The 14762-nt window shown below is 44.8% G+C and overlaps 1 protein-coding gene across 4 annotated transcripts in view; it reads left to right on the top strand.

Moving 5' to 3' along the window:
- The window catches only part of MRVI1 (murine retrovirus integration site 1 homolog), a 135521-nt gene that overhangs the window by 96128 nt on the left and 24631 nt on the right, over nt 1-14762 (top strand). For all 4 annotated transcript variants that reach the window (XM_008069287.2, XM_008069283.2, XM_008069284.2 and 1 more), the window contains 5 exons: nt 2729-2852; nt 7811-7841; nt 9786-9926; nt 10708-10839; nt 12815-12956. In XM_008069287.2, coding sequence (XP_008067478.1) covers nt 2729-2852; nt 7811-7841; nt 9786-9926; nt 10708-10839; nt 12815-12956 — 570 coding nt within the window. The remainder of the gene's footprint in view (nt 1-2728; nt 2853-7810; nt 7842-9785; nt 9927-10707; nt 10840-12814; nt 12957-14762) is intronic.

The following is a 14762-nucleotide window of genomic DNA, read 5'->3' as shown; positions in this document are numbered from 1 at the left end:
ATTGCATATTTTTTATTGTCTGTTTTGTTACTGCTTGGGTAGTGGGGAAAAGGGGAAGTTCAGGTAGAGCTGTGTGTTTCTAGAATTTATTTCTGTTCTTTTTCAATAACTTTGTTCATAATCCAAAACTTGAATTTATTATACCGAATGAGGTGCATATCTTATTCCCTTGGGTGAGTAGTAGTGGGCTTTAGATTGTATCACCAAGTCAGGGTAGAATTGGAGAGATAACCTGTCCAGATGTTTATTCCCCAGACTTGACCCCGCTCTCCACTGTAGCCACTTACTCCACTGCCAGTAAGGGAAGGAAAAGATAGACAAACCAAAGGAACCTAGCCACTATTTTTCAGGAGTAAGGGGAGAGGGCATCGTGGTGGCTTCAGGTGGGGTTTTCCATCAAAGGAGCTTGTTTCATTTATTTTGTCTTCAGTCTTCCTTTCTGTCAAATCCCTCCATATTGTTCAAGATAATTAACTCTGATAGAATACTGTGCAATCATTTGGCCTTTCCTCAACTTTCCTCATCAGTAAAGAAAGCAAAATGGCAGGCAGTCGGGCAATATTTTCTCTTTTTGAAGTGTTGGTAAGATGGAATGGACAACCTTCTACTCTAGGGACACTTTCTGAATCTCCTTCACCAGCTGCCTATTTGCCCCTTCTGTCCACTTCCCTTCCCCATTCTATGGTATTGCACTCTTGTCAGAATTTTTTCTCCACAGCTTCCTTTCAATACTGATTCTTTGCGGGGAGAATTATCAAGGGTGGGAACTCCATGTTTATACCTAGTAATTTCTGTCTTTCTCTAGTCAATATTTTTTAAAGACTGTCACCTTTTCCTGTATTTAAGAGTTGCTGGCATATTTTTAATTGGTTTTAAAATTCTTTGTTGCTAATGTGGTTGAATTCAGGAGGAAGGTGGTTTGGTTCTGGGTTTCACCGATTCTGGGATTACTCTTTTTTTTGGGGGGGGGGGATTACTCTTTAGGTACCATTTTAACAAGGGCTAGAAGTCCTACTTTCCATTCCCTTTGTTTTGTTTTATTTGTTTGATCAAGAAGACTTTTCTAGGAAAAAGCCCCTGGTATGGATTTTACTTGATTATTAGACTATATATGTTTCTACCTATCATATAGAATTCTTAGGAGCTTGCTGTTAAAATGGCTGTCTGTTGGGTTGGTAGAAATACACAAAAGTGGGGCTAGAAGTGCTACAGTGTTTGTCATAGAAATGTCAGAGAGCCAGAACAGAACCCAAGAGTAACAGATTGCATCACCAAGTCAGGGTAGAATTGGAGAGATAACCTATCCAGATGTTTATTCCCCAGACTTGACCCCGGACTTCTAGTTCAATCTTATATCCAAAGAAGGGTTGCTGACTGCCCCATTTCTGACAGATGACACCCCCCCCCTCAGGTTTTCCTTGGATACCTTAAGTACCAGGAAACCCATGAACATCATTCTGTTATTGGAAAACACAAAGGATTTAAACATTTCACCTTGAATCAAACTGTATCTCCTCTTCTCACTGCATGGTCTCTCTTGGTGAGGCTTCTAGTCACATGATTCCCAATCATAGCTCTTTAGATGGCTACCACAACTTAGTCTCTTGCTTAGTCTACAGTCCCGGAAAATAATTGAGCAGGTTGGAAAACTGCTAGGTCAAAGCACATGAGAAATAGTAACACATAGATAAATCTTAAGTTCTGCAGGCAAATGAAAATTAACTATTGTAAAGGATGAGGATATCTGATTTGGCTCAAATAAAGAGGTTGAGAGTTTTGCTTAATACTAAATATACTTTGAGCCCATAGCTAGGCACAACAAATCTATACTGTGAGAATAACATCAATGTCAGAGATATTTGCCAATGTCTTTCTGTGCTAAGAGCTTGTTAGAGCACATATAGACCTCTGGTACAAGAACAAACCAGAATGTGTGCAGATATGGAATAGTGTCTAGAGCCTATGAGCCATAATGGACCACAATAAGATGTTAGAAAAGATGAAAGTAGAGCCTGAAGAAGAGAATATTTGGAAAGGCACAAGAGGTTTCTTCAAACAGGAGAAAAACTTAAGGGAAAGAGAATATTTGGTTCTTTCTGCCTTCAGAGTGCAGAACTGGGATCATTTTAGGATGGAAAAAAAAAAAAGGCTGTTCATTGACTGGTGACTAGAAGACATCTATATCTATTTCTGAGATCTGTAAAAGATCTAACAGTCTTAGCTTTACTCTGAAAAATCTCCTATCTGTGGGGTATAGAACCAGATGCTGACTACTAAGTAGGACACAGAAGATAGAACAGTTGAATTTATCTAAGGAAGAATAATTGGACAACAGGTCTCCTGGGAAGCCTGACAAAGAAAGGAGGGTTTTTCCAAACATTATAGCCAAACAACCAACCAACTTTCAGTTGCTAGTTGGATGCTGTGGGGACCAATGGGAAGAACATAGATTTTGATTTGAAGCCTAGCTGTGCCATTTACTAGTTCTGTACCTTGAGTAAGTTACTTAACTTTGCTGAGCCTTGGTTTACCCACATGTAAAATGGGATGATTAAGTTCTAGCCCACTGGGTCATTATGAGGCTCAAGAAAGATGAAAATTATAAAGCTCTTGTCGTATAACTAGGTACTTATAAGTGTTAAAACTCTTCCTTATGCCCTGAAGCTAGTTGCTACCAGCATTACTGTAATTTCAAAGAGATATTCTAAGCGCACCTTTTTTTTTTCAGGGCTTCCTTCTGAACTCTCCCCAGCTATTGAGGAAGAAGAGTCAAAGAATGGTTTGGATGTCATGCCTAATATTTCTGATGTGCTGCTGCGCAAACTTCGGGTCCACAAGAGTCTCCCTGGAAGGTAAAATCAGGATGTGCATTGCAGAAGACCCTGCAATGAGTGGTCCCTGTGTGAGATTCTAGGCAGAACACAGAAGAGCACCAGTTTTAATTCTTGCCTCTGGAGGGGCCAAAGTCCAGTGGTTCAGGAAGGGATAATGCATCCAAAACAAAAATAATAATGAAAGGCCAGGTCAGGTGTTTTCAACCCAAAGAGCAGGTGAGATTCATAGGTGGGCACAGCCTGTGATGGCATGAGGGTCACCAGAAGCTCATGGCAGCAAAGGATAGATGGTAGGTTTGGGGCCAGGAGACATAGATTTAATCCCAGATATACCATTTACCTATGATGAGGAGATTCTAGGTGTGATGTCTGCACAGATGGAGATGTAGAGCATTTGGAACCACGTAAAGAAGGATTGCTTGGAAAACCTACCAGGCCTCCTCTACACGTGGGGAGAAAGTGCTTTGCTTTCTGAGCCTCAGTTTCATGGTCTGTAAATAGAGGGGATGAGCTGTCTGTCATTGGTGGAGGGTGGTGCTGTCTAAATGCAGTCGTGTATGAATAGAGATTGAGGACATCATTAGCACATAACAAGCCCTGGATAAAGGGGTTGAAGAGTGAATAGAATATGAAAAAAGAGGAGAGAGGGGACTAATAAGCAATAAGGATTGGGTAGGTGCCTGCAGGCAAGGCTACAGCCAAGCCCAGCCACCTGGAAACTGAGTTGTTGGGGGAAAGGCCATTAGGAGCGGCAGCCAGATGGAACAGAGCTCCAACTCTGGAGGGTAAATGTGAAGGAGAAAGAGTTTCGCCTAGTAGGTATGATTCCACAATGTAATCACCTAAAACACAAAGTCATCAAGGCAATACTCAGAGGTCCTTAGCGACTAAACAAACATCAGGAAAAGTGCTGGAAACAAGTCAGAAGCAGGCTGCACTTGCAGCTGGTGGAGGGCGTGGGTCATCCCGGACAGACACCTCATGAAGATTTCTTATTTGACTCAAGTAAAGAGGTTGAGAGTTCTTGCTTAATCCTAAATATACTTTGAGCCCATAGCTAGGCACAACAAATCTATGCTGCATGAATAATCAACATCAATTCCAGAGTGGGGAGGCCAGAGGCAAAAAATCAAAGGAGAAGCACCCCAGTGTGTTGCAAGTTCTAGAGTATATTTACATACTGTGTGTCTTTTGGTGTCTGTGACAACCCAGTGAGGCAGAAAAGTAAGATTGTGCTGTGTTTGTCTTTAGTCAGGGAACAGAGAGACAATGTGACATGCTAGCAAGTGACAGAATTAGGGACTGAACTCAGGATGGCTGATTCCTGACCAGCTGTACCAATACAATCATCGGGTGCTATTCTGTCTACAAGGAACGGGGTTGGTCAGGAGTGTGATTGATTTCTTTTTCCTTAGTAAAGTTGAAAATAATTAGCATGATTATAGTATACCCCCAGCTTCCCCAGAAGAAGGAGACCAAGCAGTTAGTAAGTTAGTAGATACCAGCTACCAACTGCAAGGTCCAGTGTGCCTACATGAGCCTTTGTGGTCAGTGAAGATGATCAACTCCTGAGGCATGTGGTCCACATCTCAGATTGAGATCAGTAACTATCATGCATTGTTTTAATAGCCATATTGTCCATCCCCAGCCTCCCTGCTCCTGACCTCAGAAGAGGCTGTTTCCCACTTGGATTGTTGGTTTGGACCAGAGCTCTTTTACCTTTGTTTGGAGCTTGGGATAAATGGGCATAACTATCACATGAGACTTGTCACCCAACTAAAGGAAGCAAGAGCTTCAGGATTCCTTCCCCCAGTATAAATATGGGAAGATTACATTTTAGTTTTAATATGAAGAAGGAATTGGTTTCATGTCCTATGTGGACTATGTGAATTGGGCTTGGGCCATTTCAAGAAAGAGGTCCTAGGGCCAGCAAGAGGAATAGTTTCTGTAGAAAAGACAGGTCTAAAACCCAAATTAGAGGCATGATCAGTGTTGGTTAACAGGAGTGCAAAGAGGAAATATCACTGGATGAGGTAGCCCCAGGCAGAGAACAACAGGAGCAGTAAGCAGCATTTAATCAACAAATATTTTTTGACTGCCTACTCTGTCCAGATATTAGAATGGAGAAAAGCAGATACAGTCTCTGTTGTCATGTGCTTACAATCTAGGTGGGGAGACAAATAATATTCAAGTAACCAAATGAATGATTTGAAATAGTAAAGTTGCTTGGTAGACCATAACATAGGGCATATCTAGAAAATGTCAAGGAACTAGAGCATTGGGTAGGGAGTCAAGGAAGGCCTTCATAATAAGATAATAATCTGAGACATATAAATGGCAAAGAGAAGAAATCCATGCAAAGATTTTGGTGAAGAGTCTTCCCGAGGAAAAAAAAATACAGTAACTCCCCTGCATACAAACAAGTTCCATTCCAAAAAGTGTTTATAAGTCCAACAAAGTTAGCCTAGGTACCCAACTAACACAATTGGCTATATCGTACTGTACTGTAATAGGTTTATAATACTGTAATAGGTTTATAATACTTTTCACACAAATAATGCATACATAAACAAACAAAAAAATAAAGAAAACATTTTTAACCTTACAGTATAGTACCTTAAAAAATACCTTGAACAACATGATTGGACTTGTGAGCATACTTTCACATCTTTGAAAATTTGCAACTTGAAGGTTCATATGTAGAGGACTTAGTATAGTAATCTCAGCAAATGGTGCTGAGACAGCTGGGATAGCTACATGCAAAAGAGTGAGTTGGAACCCTGCCTTACACCAGACACAAAAATTAACTTAAAATGGATCATAGACCTAACTAAATGTAAGAAATAATGCGGTAAGACTCTTGGGGAAAAAAATGCAAGTAAATCCTCATGACCCTGGGTTAGTCCATGGTTTTTCAGATATGACACCAAAAACATAAGCAACAACAGAAAAAATTGATGACTGGTACTTCCTCAGATTCAGAACAACTTCTGTGCTGCAAACAATGCCAGCAAGAATGTGAAAGGCAGCCCACAGAAAGGGAGAAAACAATTGCAAATTACTTGTCTGAAAAGGGACTTCTTTCTATAATATGTAAAGTCTTATCACTCAATAATAAGACAAATAACCAATTTTTCAAAATAGGCCAAGGATTTAAAGAGACATTTCTTCAAGGAAGATATATAAAGGGTCACATGAAAAGATGCTTTGCCTTTCAGAGGCCCACTGCTCTGTCCCCTCCATGCCTGTGCCTGTTTACAAGGCATAGCTCTCTGTATCAGGAACCGGTCATGTCATGTAGCTTCTTTGCCTAAATTGCACTCTGAGTCCTTAGAGTATTCAATATTTAAAAGAAAAGTGGGTGTACTCTATGGCTAAAAATGTGAGTCATTGAAATAGAAAAATAAGTTTAGTTAGTAATTTATGTGAATATGTAAATATCCAAACAAGCCCAGGAGTCAAAGAAAAACTCAGGGTGTTCTGCTCAATCATTTAAACAGCATATGTATGCTCTAGATGTCAGCTAAGCTTATGTTGGCCCTCAGAGGCAAGGTCCTGATGGGTGGGGTCGTGACAAGAACTGTAAGCATCAAACATCTCTGCAGCTGTTTATCCCACATTCTGAACTCTGCTGACTTGATGACCATGGGGTCCCGTGGCCTCATCCTGGCAGGAAGTCTCTCACATCCCTCCCCAGGGGTGAGAACCAGCCCCTTGCAGAGATGACTGACCCTACCTTTGCTCTTGGGGTCTCTTTGCACCCGTTAAAGGGAGGAAGCTGTGTTTCCTGAGAAGCTTATCGATGGCATGTTCTGTTGCCAAGTCCTGTGACGCTGGTGGGACCCCTCCCAGGCCTCTGCACCCAGCACAGGAAAGGGCCTGTGTATTATTTACATTGTCTGGGCTGCTGTCGGGATCAGCTTTCATTACCAGCAAGAGTATCGGTAACAGTAGCACAGAGTGGGCCAGTGTGTGGATAAAGGGACCAAGTCAGAGAGGCCTGGCTATGGGAACTGCACATGACAAGCATCCTCTCAGGACACCTCTGTGCCAGCTGGGACTTTCTTGCCCACTCTCCAAGCTCAGCCATCAGAGGTCCTCACTGTGGAGAAGAGCTCTGGCTATTCTTAACTGCCATTTGTTCTCTGGCCCACATGCACCTTTGTCACAGCCCTCAGAGATAAGAGGAAAGTCAGGCTTTGTAGACCGGGTAGCCCCAGAACAACTGTAGCTGCAAGTCAGATGTATACAGTTTATAAGGTGCTTATCACACACTTTTTTTTACTAATTCCTCACAGCAAGTCTGTGAGTTAATAGTAATAGCTGTCATTTCCTGAGAGCCTTCTGAGCATTGGTGTCATATACTTGTAAATACATGCACATTCATACATAAGTACGTCTAGTTCTTTTTTTTCTTTTTCTTTTTTTTTTTTTTGAGGTGGGGTCTTACTCAGGCAGGAGTGCAGTGGCACAATCACAGCTCACTGCAACCTCAACCTCCTGCACTCAGACAAACCTCCAAAGTAGCTAGGATTATAGGTGTGTGTCATGCCTAGCTAATTTTTTGATTTTTTTTTTTTTTATAGAGATGAGATCTCGTTATGTTGCCCAAGCTGGTCTCAAACTCTTGGGCTCAAGCAATCTTTCTGCCTCAGCTTCCCAAAGTGCTGAGTCTACAGGTGTGAGCCTCCACACCAGGCCACATATGTACATATAGTTCTTATAAGACTTCTACAAGGTAGATGATGATATTCCTGTTTTACAGATGAACAAGCTATGTCACAGAGATAGTAGTGGTGTTGTAAGAGTCAACGGGTGACAGAGCACACGCAAAAGGGACACTGCATCTTTTCCATTTCACCAACTCAGCTCACTCCAGCCCTGGAAACACATGGCCTACTGGTCATTCAGAGTCACCTTTTGGTTTATTTAGCAGGTTGGATAAAGTTCAATTGTGTGTTTTTTCTTTTTCACAGTGCCCCTCCACTTACTGAAAAGGAAGTCGAGGTAAGTGGACTCAAGTGCTTGATAAAATTTAGTGCCTGGGCCTGACTGGTCTTATTCAGAGCATTCCTTCCTCCAGCCTCTGACCCTAAAATGTTTACGCAACAGTGAGAAAGAGTAACTGTAGGGTAACATGGACATTTGCACTCCACCTTCCTGAAGATCCCCACACCCACCTCAGCTGATGGATTCTGGCAAATTCAGAGGGAGCTGGACATTCCACATTCCTGCAAGGATTATGTTCTGTAAATATATGACTTAGGTATACAAAGTCACCTGGGAGCCTTCAGAAATGTATCAAATTTATTTCAAAATTACAGAAAAATGATTCAATTTCAAGCTTTAAACTTTGGTCTAGCAGGAAATGAGCCTTGGCTTCTGAGGGTTTCAACTACAAGAAAGTCAGGTCAGGCCAGCCTCAGTGGCTCAGTCTGTAATCCCAGCACTTTGGGAGGCCGAGGCAAGTGGATTGCCTGAGCCCGCAAGTTCGAGACCAGCTTGGGCAACTTGGTGAGACCTCGTCTCTACAATAAATCAAAAAATTAGCCAGGCATAGTAGCGCGTGCCTGTAGTTCCAGCTACTTGGAAGGCTGAGGCGGAAGGATCGCCAGAGCCCAGCAGGTCGAGGTTGCAGTGGCTGGAAGCGTGCCACTGCACTCCAGTCTGGGTAACAGAGTGAGACTTCAACTCAAAAAAAACAACAACAACAAAATTAGCTGGGCATGGTAGCACACGCATACTTGTAAGACTGAGAAGGAAGGATTGCTGGAGCCTAGCAAGTTGACTCAGAGTTGGCCTTGAGTGTGCCACTGCACTCCAGCCTGGGCTATGGAGTGAGACTCCAACTCAAAAAAAAAAAAAGGAAACAGACAGTCCATGGTTAAATTCTGGCTCTGCTACTACCTGTGTCACCTTTAACAAGTTAATGAGCTCTCTGGTCTTTGTCTCTCTACCCATAAAATGGGTATAACAGTTCCTACTCCACAGAATTGTTGTGGGGTTAAATGAGCTACGGTTTGTAAAACTAACAGCAGTGCTGGAATACAGTAGGTATTCAATAAGGAGTAGTTTTCAATGTTGTCATTGCCATTCCTGGGTCAGTCCAGTGCCTTTAGTTCTCTGTCTGGAGATGTGTACCCGCCATGGGCCTTGATACATGAACTTCAGAAGCTCAAGCAGAGTTAGTGACCACAAGATATAAACCTGCTACAACCTGACTCATCTGACTTTATCTAACAGGGCAGAAGAAGACTGTAAACTTGAAGCCCATTGCTTCCTCCCTGTGTGGAATCCATCTGCTGATTTCTTCCCCCCAGTAATTCCCTATTATTCCAGCAATTCTATGAATGATCAGGCTGCATTTTTGGCATGAAATATTTATTCTAGAAAGCTTATCCTCCAGAATCATACCTGGCTTTGTTTAATCTCCTGGAAGCTACCTAAAACTGCTATTGATGAAGTGTTTACAATACTCAGGCTCGATGCTGGTAGAAGTTTGCTTGAAGTCAACAATGCTTAGACCTCAGATAGAGTTTCTTCAAATGCAATGTATTCAGGCAAATTCTCCAGAACCCTTCATGCAATAAATCCCAGCATAAATCCATACTGCTTACACCCAATCAGCTGTACTGGTCTGAGTTTATCTAAACCCAAATACAGGATGTTATTTTCTTAACATTCAAGGAAAAGCAAAGTGTAATTCTCTTATTACTTTTCAATGAAATACATTTGGTCTTCTTGTCCTGGGAAGGACCTAGCAGGGACCTCGGGTTACTACTTTGCCATCTTTTGTGAGGCTTACTGGGAAGTGAGTTTCACTCACACATGGCTACTTTGGTGACTGGTGCCAGGGACTGTGGCAAAATGTTTATGCAAGAATTACACCTGCAGCCTCGTTCCTTGCAATAACTCCTCCTAGCACCTCTCCCACATTCTTGTTCCCAACAGAACGTGTTTGTACAACTGTCCTTGGCCTTTAGAAATGACAGCTACACCCTGGAATCTAGAATTAACCAGGCTGAAAGGGAACGCAACCTGACAGAGGAGGACACCGAGAAGGAACTGGAAAACTTCAAGGCTTCCATTACGGTAATTGTGGAGCCTGATTCGAGGACTCTCTGGAGGGCCAGGGCCATGCTGGGTGTCATGCTTCTCTCGGTCACCAAGTAGAGTCTCCTAAAATAAAAATTTGAGCCAAGATTCTGACAGAGCCTTCCTCAGATTGCTGGAAGGAACTGAGGCAGAGATGCTGAGGGCCTGGTTACCTCAGGGCTGTGGGCCAGGCATCTGAGCCCTTGGGAGCTTCTCAGGAGGGGCTTGGGTAGCCTGGATGGGACCCCTTCTTTCAGGCCAACCAGGTATAGCATGTCTACATTGGTCTTCTACAAACCCCAGAAGAAGCTGTGGCCTGGGCCCTGCAGAGGCCACGTCTCTCAGCCAGGGTGGGGCCCAGGACTCATCTCATGAGAGCCAAGTCCAGACTTGGTACATGTCTTAGTCTGCTTGGGCTGCTGTAACAAAGCACCATAGAATGGGTGGCTTCAGCAACAGACATTTATTTCTCACAGTTCTGGACGCTGGAAGTACAAGATCGGGGGCCAGCATGATCGGGCTCTGGTGAGCGCCCTCTTAGGTCCGAGGACAGCCGCCTTTTCATTATGTCCTAACATGGTGGAAAGAGAACAAAAAAACTTTCTGGGGTCCCTTTTTATAAGGACACTAATCCCATTCCTGAGGGCTCCACCTCCATGACTTAATCACCTCCCAAGGGCCCCACTTTCACATGGAGAGGTTAGGATTTCAGCACACACAGACATTCAGTCCATAACATGATCGGAGGACCCCAGGTGATGCTTCTTCTCCTCCTCAGTCCTCAGCTTCGCTCTGGCACCACTGTGAGCACCGGGAGACCTACCAGAAGCTGCTGGAGGACGTCGCTGTCCTGCACCGCCTGGCTGCCCGCCTCTCCAGCCGAGCCGAGACGGTGGGGGCCGTCCGCCAGGTGAGCTAGCCCTCCTTACCAACCTCTTCACAAGCACCCACAACTACAGTTACTGCTCAGTAACGGTGTCCTCTGGGCCAGGCCTCCTGTGTACGCTGCTGCAGCATCGCTCAGAGTATTTTGGGTGGCTTGTTTAAACCCTCAAGGTACTTCTTGGCAAAAGGTTTCTGTGGACACACAAGTTTGGAGACTACTGTGTTTTATCTTCCTTTTTTGGAGATTCCTAACTTATATTGGCATAATCAAGGCTTTGAGAAGTCCTGCAATGAAGAAGCCTGTTTAACTGTACCTATGCATTTCACCAAATGTATTTGACTGAAGAACACCCCTGCCTTCCATTCTTATTTTTCTCAAAACAAAACCAAACAAAACCCTATTCAACCAACGCCCATGGAACTAGTATTTGGCAAAATGTGCTTTATGAAAAGTTACTTTGTTTCATTAAATCCACCCAGCTGTCCTACGAAATAAATATCCTTTTCCCCCCCGATGCAACTATGACATAAGTTACCATGGAGCTGGGGTACAGGCCCAGATCTGGCTCTCTTCTAGCCACTTTGAAATCCTGAAGGACACCATGCACCACCCTGACCCAGTATGGTATGGCAGGACCACACTGCCTGAGTTCTGACCTGACTCCACCCTTTATCTGCTGTGTGACCTCGAGTCAGTTATCAAACTCTCTGTGCTTCAGCTGCTGCAGCCATAAAGTGAGGATGATTCCAGTATCTACGTGCAGGGTTTCCGTCATCCTCGTAGAGCACTTAGATGTTGTTACTCCCGTTGCCACTACATGAATCTGTGTCCTGTCACACTGGTTGCATGAGGGAATGTTCTGGGGTGCAGCCCTGGGCAGTTCCTGTGAAATGAGAGAAGGACCAGCCGCTGAGCTGTCCTGCCCTGTGTCCTTCAGGGAAAGGGCACCTAACTCAGCAGTGTCACCCAGGAAGTCACTGCAGCTGGGAGCCGTAACAGGAAGGCTCTAGGGAAGTGGCTGATCTCAGCCTGGCATGGCTGCGGGAACTTTTCAAGGGAAGTCGCTGGGCGTGTCCCTCCAAGGCCAGGCAGAGCCTAAGCTGGGTCTTCTGAGAGACCCAAGAGGCAAATAAGCAGAGAACAATTATGGTGTACAGCTGTCTCAAATGTGTGTCTCGGCCCACTTGCTGTTCCCCTCACCTGGCTTCCGTGTCTCTGGCTCCACTGGACTAGTGCAAACCCTTGTCCTGTCTTTCCCTGCTGCTCTTACTGCTGCCAGTCTCACCTGCTTCAGTCCCATCTCCACTCATGACCCGATTACGTCACTCCCTTACTTGAAGACACTCGATGGCTCCCCTTTTCCTTCAGGATAAGTTCAAATTCCCTCGTCTAGTACTCAAGGTCCTCACAACTCAGATTTAAGTCACCTTTTCTTTTTACAAATAAACCCAACTGCTTGCTGGTCCCTGCCCAAGTAGGATGGCCTGTCCTGTCTGTTTGCTGAGCAGCCCTGGGTTATGCCTGTTGTCCCAGCATCCTTTGTAAATAGCACCTTCTTCTACTCTCCAGAGGACTCCTGCCTGGAGGACAAATCCTCATCTACACATCAACCCTGTACTTTCCTAATTCTGGACTCCTCTTGTTGGTCTTGCCTGAGTGCTTTGACCCTCCTGCCCGTGTCGGAGTGTCCAGATGCTACTCGCATCTTGCATCTTCATTCTGTCTCCATGAAGCCTGCCCGATCCATTCTCTGCAAGCAGAAACGAATCCTCCCTGGCATCTGTACTCATCTCATTCTCCCTCTTCTCCCTGAGCAGAGGTGCTGTATCCACCTCTCGGCTCACATGGTAGACACCAGACTATTAGAGGGCAGAGTCTCATCGGATGGGTCCCTGTATCTTTTGGATTCTCCTAGCCCAGAGCCCAGCTCAGAACAAATAAGTGCTGATGGAGCCCTTCTTCCAATTGCCTCGTGCACTCACGCTTTCCTTCCCCGCAGGAAAAGCGCATGTCGAAAGCAACAGAAGTAATGATGCAATACGTAGAGAATCTGAAGCGGACATATGAGAAGGACCATGCAGAGCTCATGGAGTTTAAAAAACTTGCAAATCAGAATTCAAGCCGCAGCTGTGGTCCCTCTGGTAAGGACCTAGGCTCCTGCTCCTTGGCCCTACAGTGTGCTTCCCCTCCCCCCACCCCCACCCCCATAGCTCTTGGCTAGGATCACAGCTGTCAGGACAGTCCCGGGACTTATTTCCAATTGAACAAGGCTTCTGCTCCTGCCCAGAGCTGCCCACAGGGGCCTCGTGACAGCTGCTCCAGTCGGCCTGGCTGTCTGACACCAGGAAACATGAGCAGCCCCAAGTGACCGCCTGGCTCTCAATGTAATAAACCAGAGTCGATGACCACAGACCACAAAGCCCACAGGCTGCAAGAGCTCACTCTGCTTTGTGAGAGTGACCCCAGAGCCTACAAGTCTTTGTGCTTTGGGTATCCCCTTTTAGGCAGCACGTGCAAAGAAATTTGGGCTTTATTCTGGAAACCTTAGGGATTCAACCAAGGATTGTAATAAAGAAAAATGACATGATCATATATGTAGTTTAAGAAGGTTCTCTTTAACTGCAATGTGGCAATTATATTAGTGGGGCAAACCAGAGACAGGGAACCCCATGAGATATTCTTGCCACAGTCTAGGTGAATGGGGGTGGAAGAGTGGAGTGAGAGTCTGGCTAAAGGAGAGATTGCTGAGATAAACAGACTCGCAGGTAAGACAGATGTTTTAAAGAAATACTCTTTTTTATAAGTCCAATATAAATTGCTATGGGAGCATAGAAAAAGATCACCTGATTCTGCTTGAAGGGACCAAGGAAGGCTTCACAGAGGGATGGCATCTGCTCAGTGTTTTAAAGTAAAAATAGGAGTTCTCTGGTCAAGACACGTAAACACATCCCAAGGGAAGGAAACAACGGTGTGAAGGTTGAGGGTAAGAAAAAGATGAAATAAATGGTTCAATGTGGCTGCAGTGTTGGGGTGTGATAGTGACAGGTTGAAGGTGAGACTTGGTAGACCAGGCCATACTAGCAATCCAGGCCTCCAGGCAATTGGAGTCATTGGTAAGTCTATGCCATGTGACATAATCAGGTTTTATTTTTAAATGACTCTGACTTCAGTAGACAATGTACAGGGGGTGTGCAAAAGTTAAAGTAAGGAGAGACAAGTTGGGAGGCTCTCACTCAGTTCAGGAGAGAGACGATGGTGTCTTGGACCTGATCTCTCCTTGGGCACTGCCAGAGTTTGGGCTTTGGCTAGCAGGAGAAAACAGACCTTTTAGCAACAGGAATCCCTGTGGAATGTAAACATCCGTGTTACCAAGAGCAGGAGGAGGGAAAGTACAGGCAGTGTAACAGACGGAGAAACCTTTATAAACAGGAGGTTTCATAAGTTTCCTGGGGAATATCAGTGACACTTCCCAGAGTCCAAAGGCAGTGGACACATGCTCCAGACTGTCTGCTTGGATCTCGGCAGCAAGGCTTCTCACCCACATGCATCTGGACCTCTGACGAACCCTTCTCCATCAGTGTTGGAAGTTGGGGAAGTGGCCGCCAAAAAAATCCTAATGCCTAAGCTCGCGCATTTATTGCCTTGCAAGGCTCAAGGTCTCCCTCAAACCACCTTACCTGAGATTTATGAGATGAACAGTTACTAATGAGTCTCACTCATTCTACAGACATTTATTGAGCACCTTTGGTGTGCCCCATATGATACTAGAGTATAGAGATAAAAGGGCACACAGAGCCGGGCTCCATGGCTCAGCCTGTAATCCTGCGCCTTTGAGAGGCTGAGGTGAGTGGATTGCCTGAGCCCGCGGGTTCAAGACCCGCCTGGGCGGTGAGACCTCATCTCTACAATACATCATAAAGTCAGCCGGGCGTGGTATCGCATGCCTG

This window comes from Carlito syrichta, unplaced genomic scaffold (genome assembly GCF_000164805.1).
Source record: "Carlito syrichta isolate Samal-C Ts95f unplaced genomic scaffold, Tarsius_syrichta-2.0.1 Scaffold311906, whole genome shotgun sequence".
NCBI classification, from domain to species: domain Eukaryota; kingdom Metazoa; phylum Chordata; class Mammalia; order Primates; family Tarsiidae; genus Carlito; species Carlito syrichta.
The sequence above is the reverse complement of the archived record's forward strand: the minus strand, read 5'-3'. Positions and strand labels throughout refer to the sequence as shown.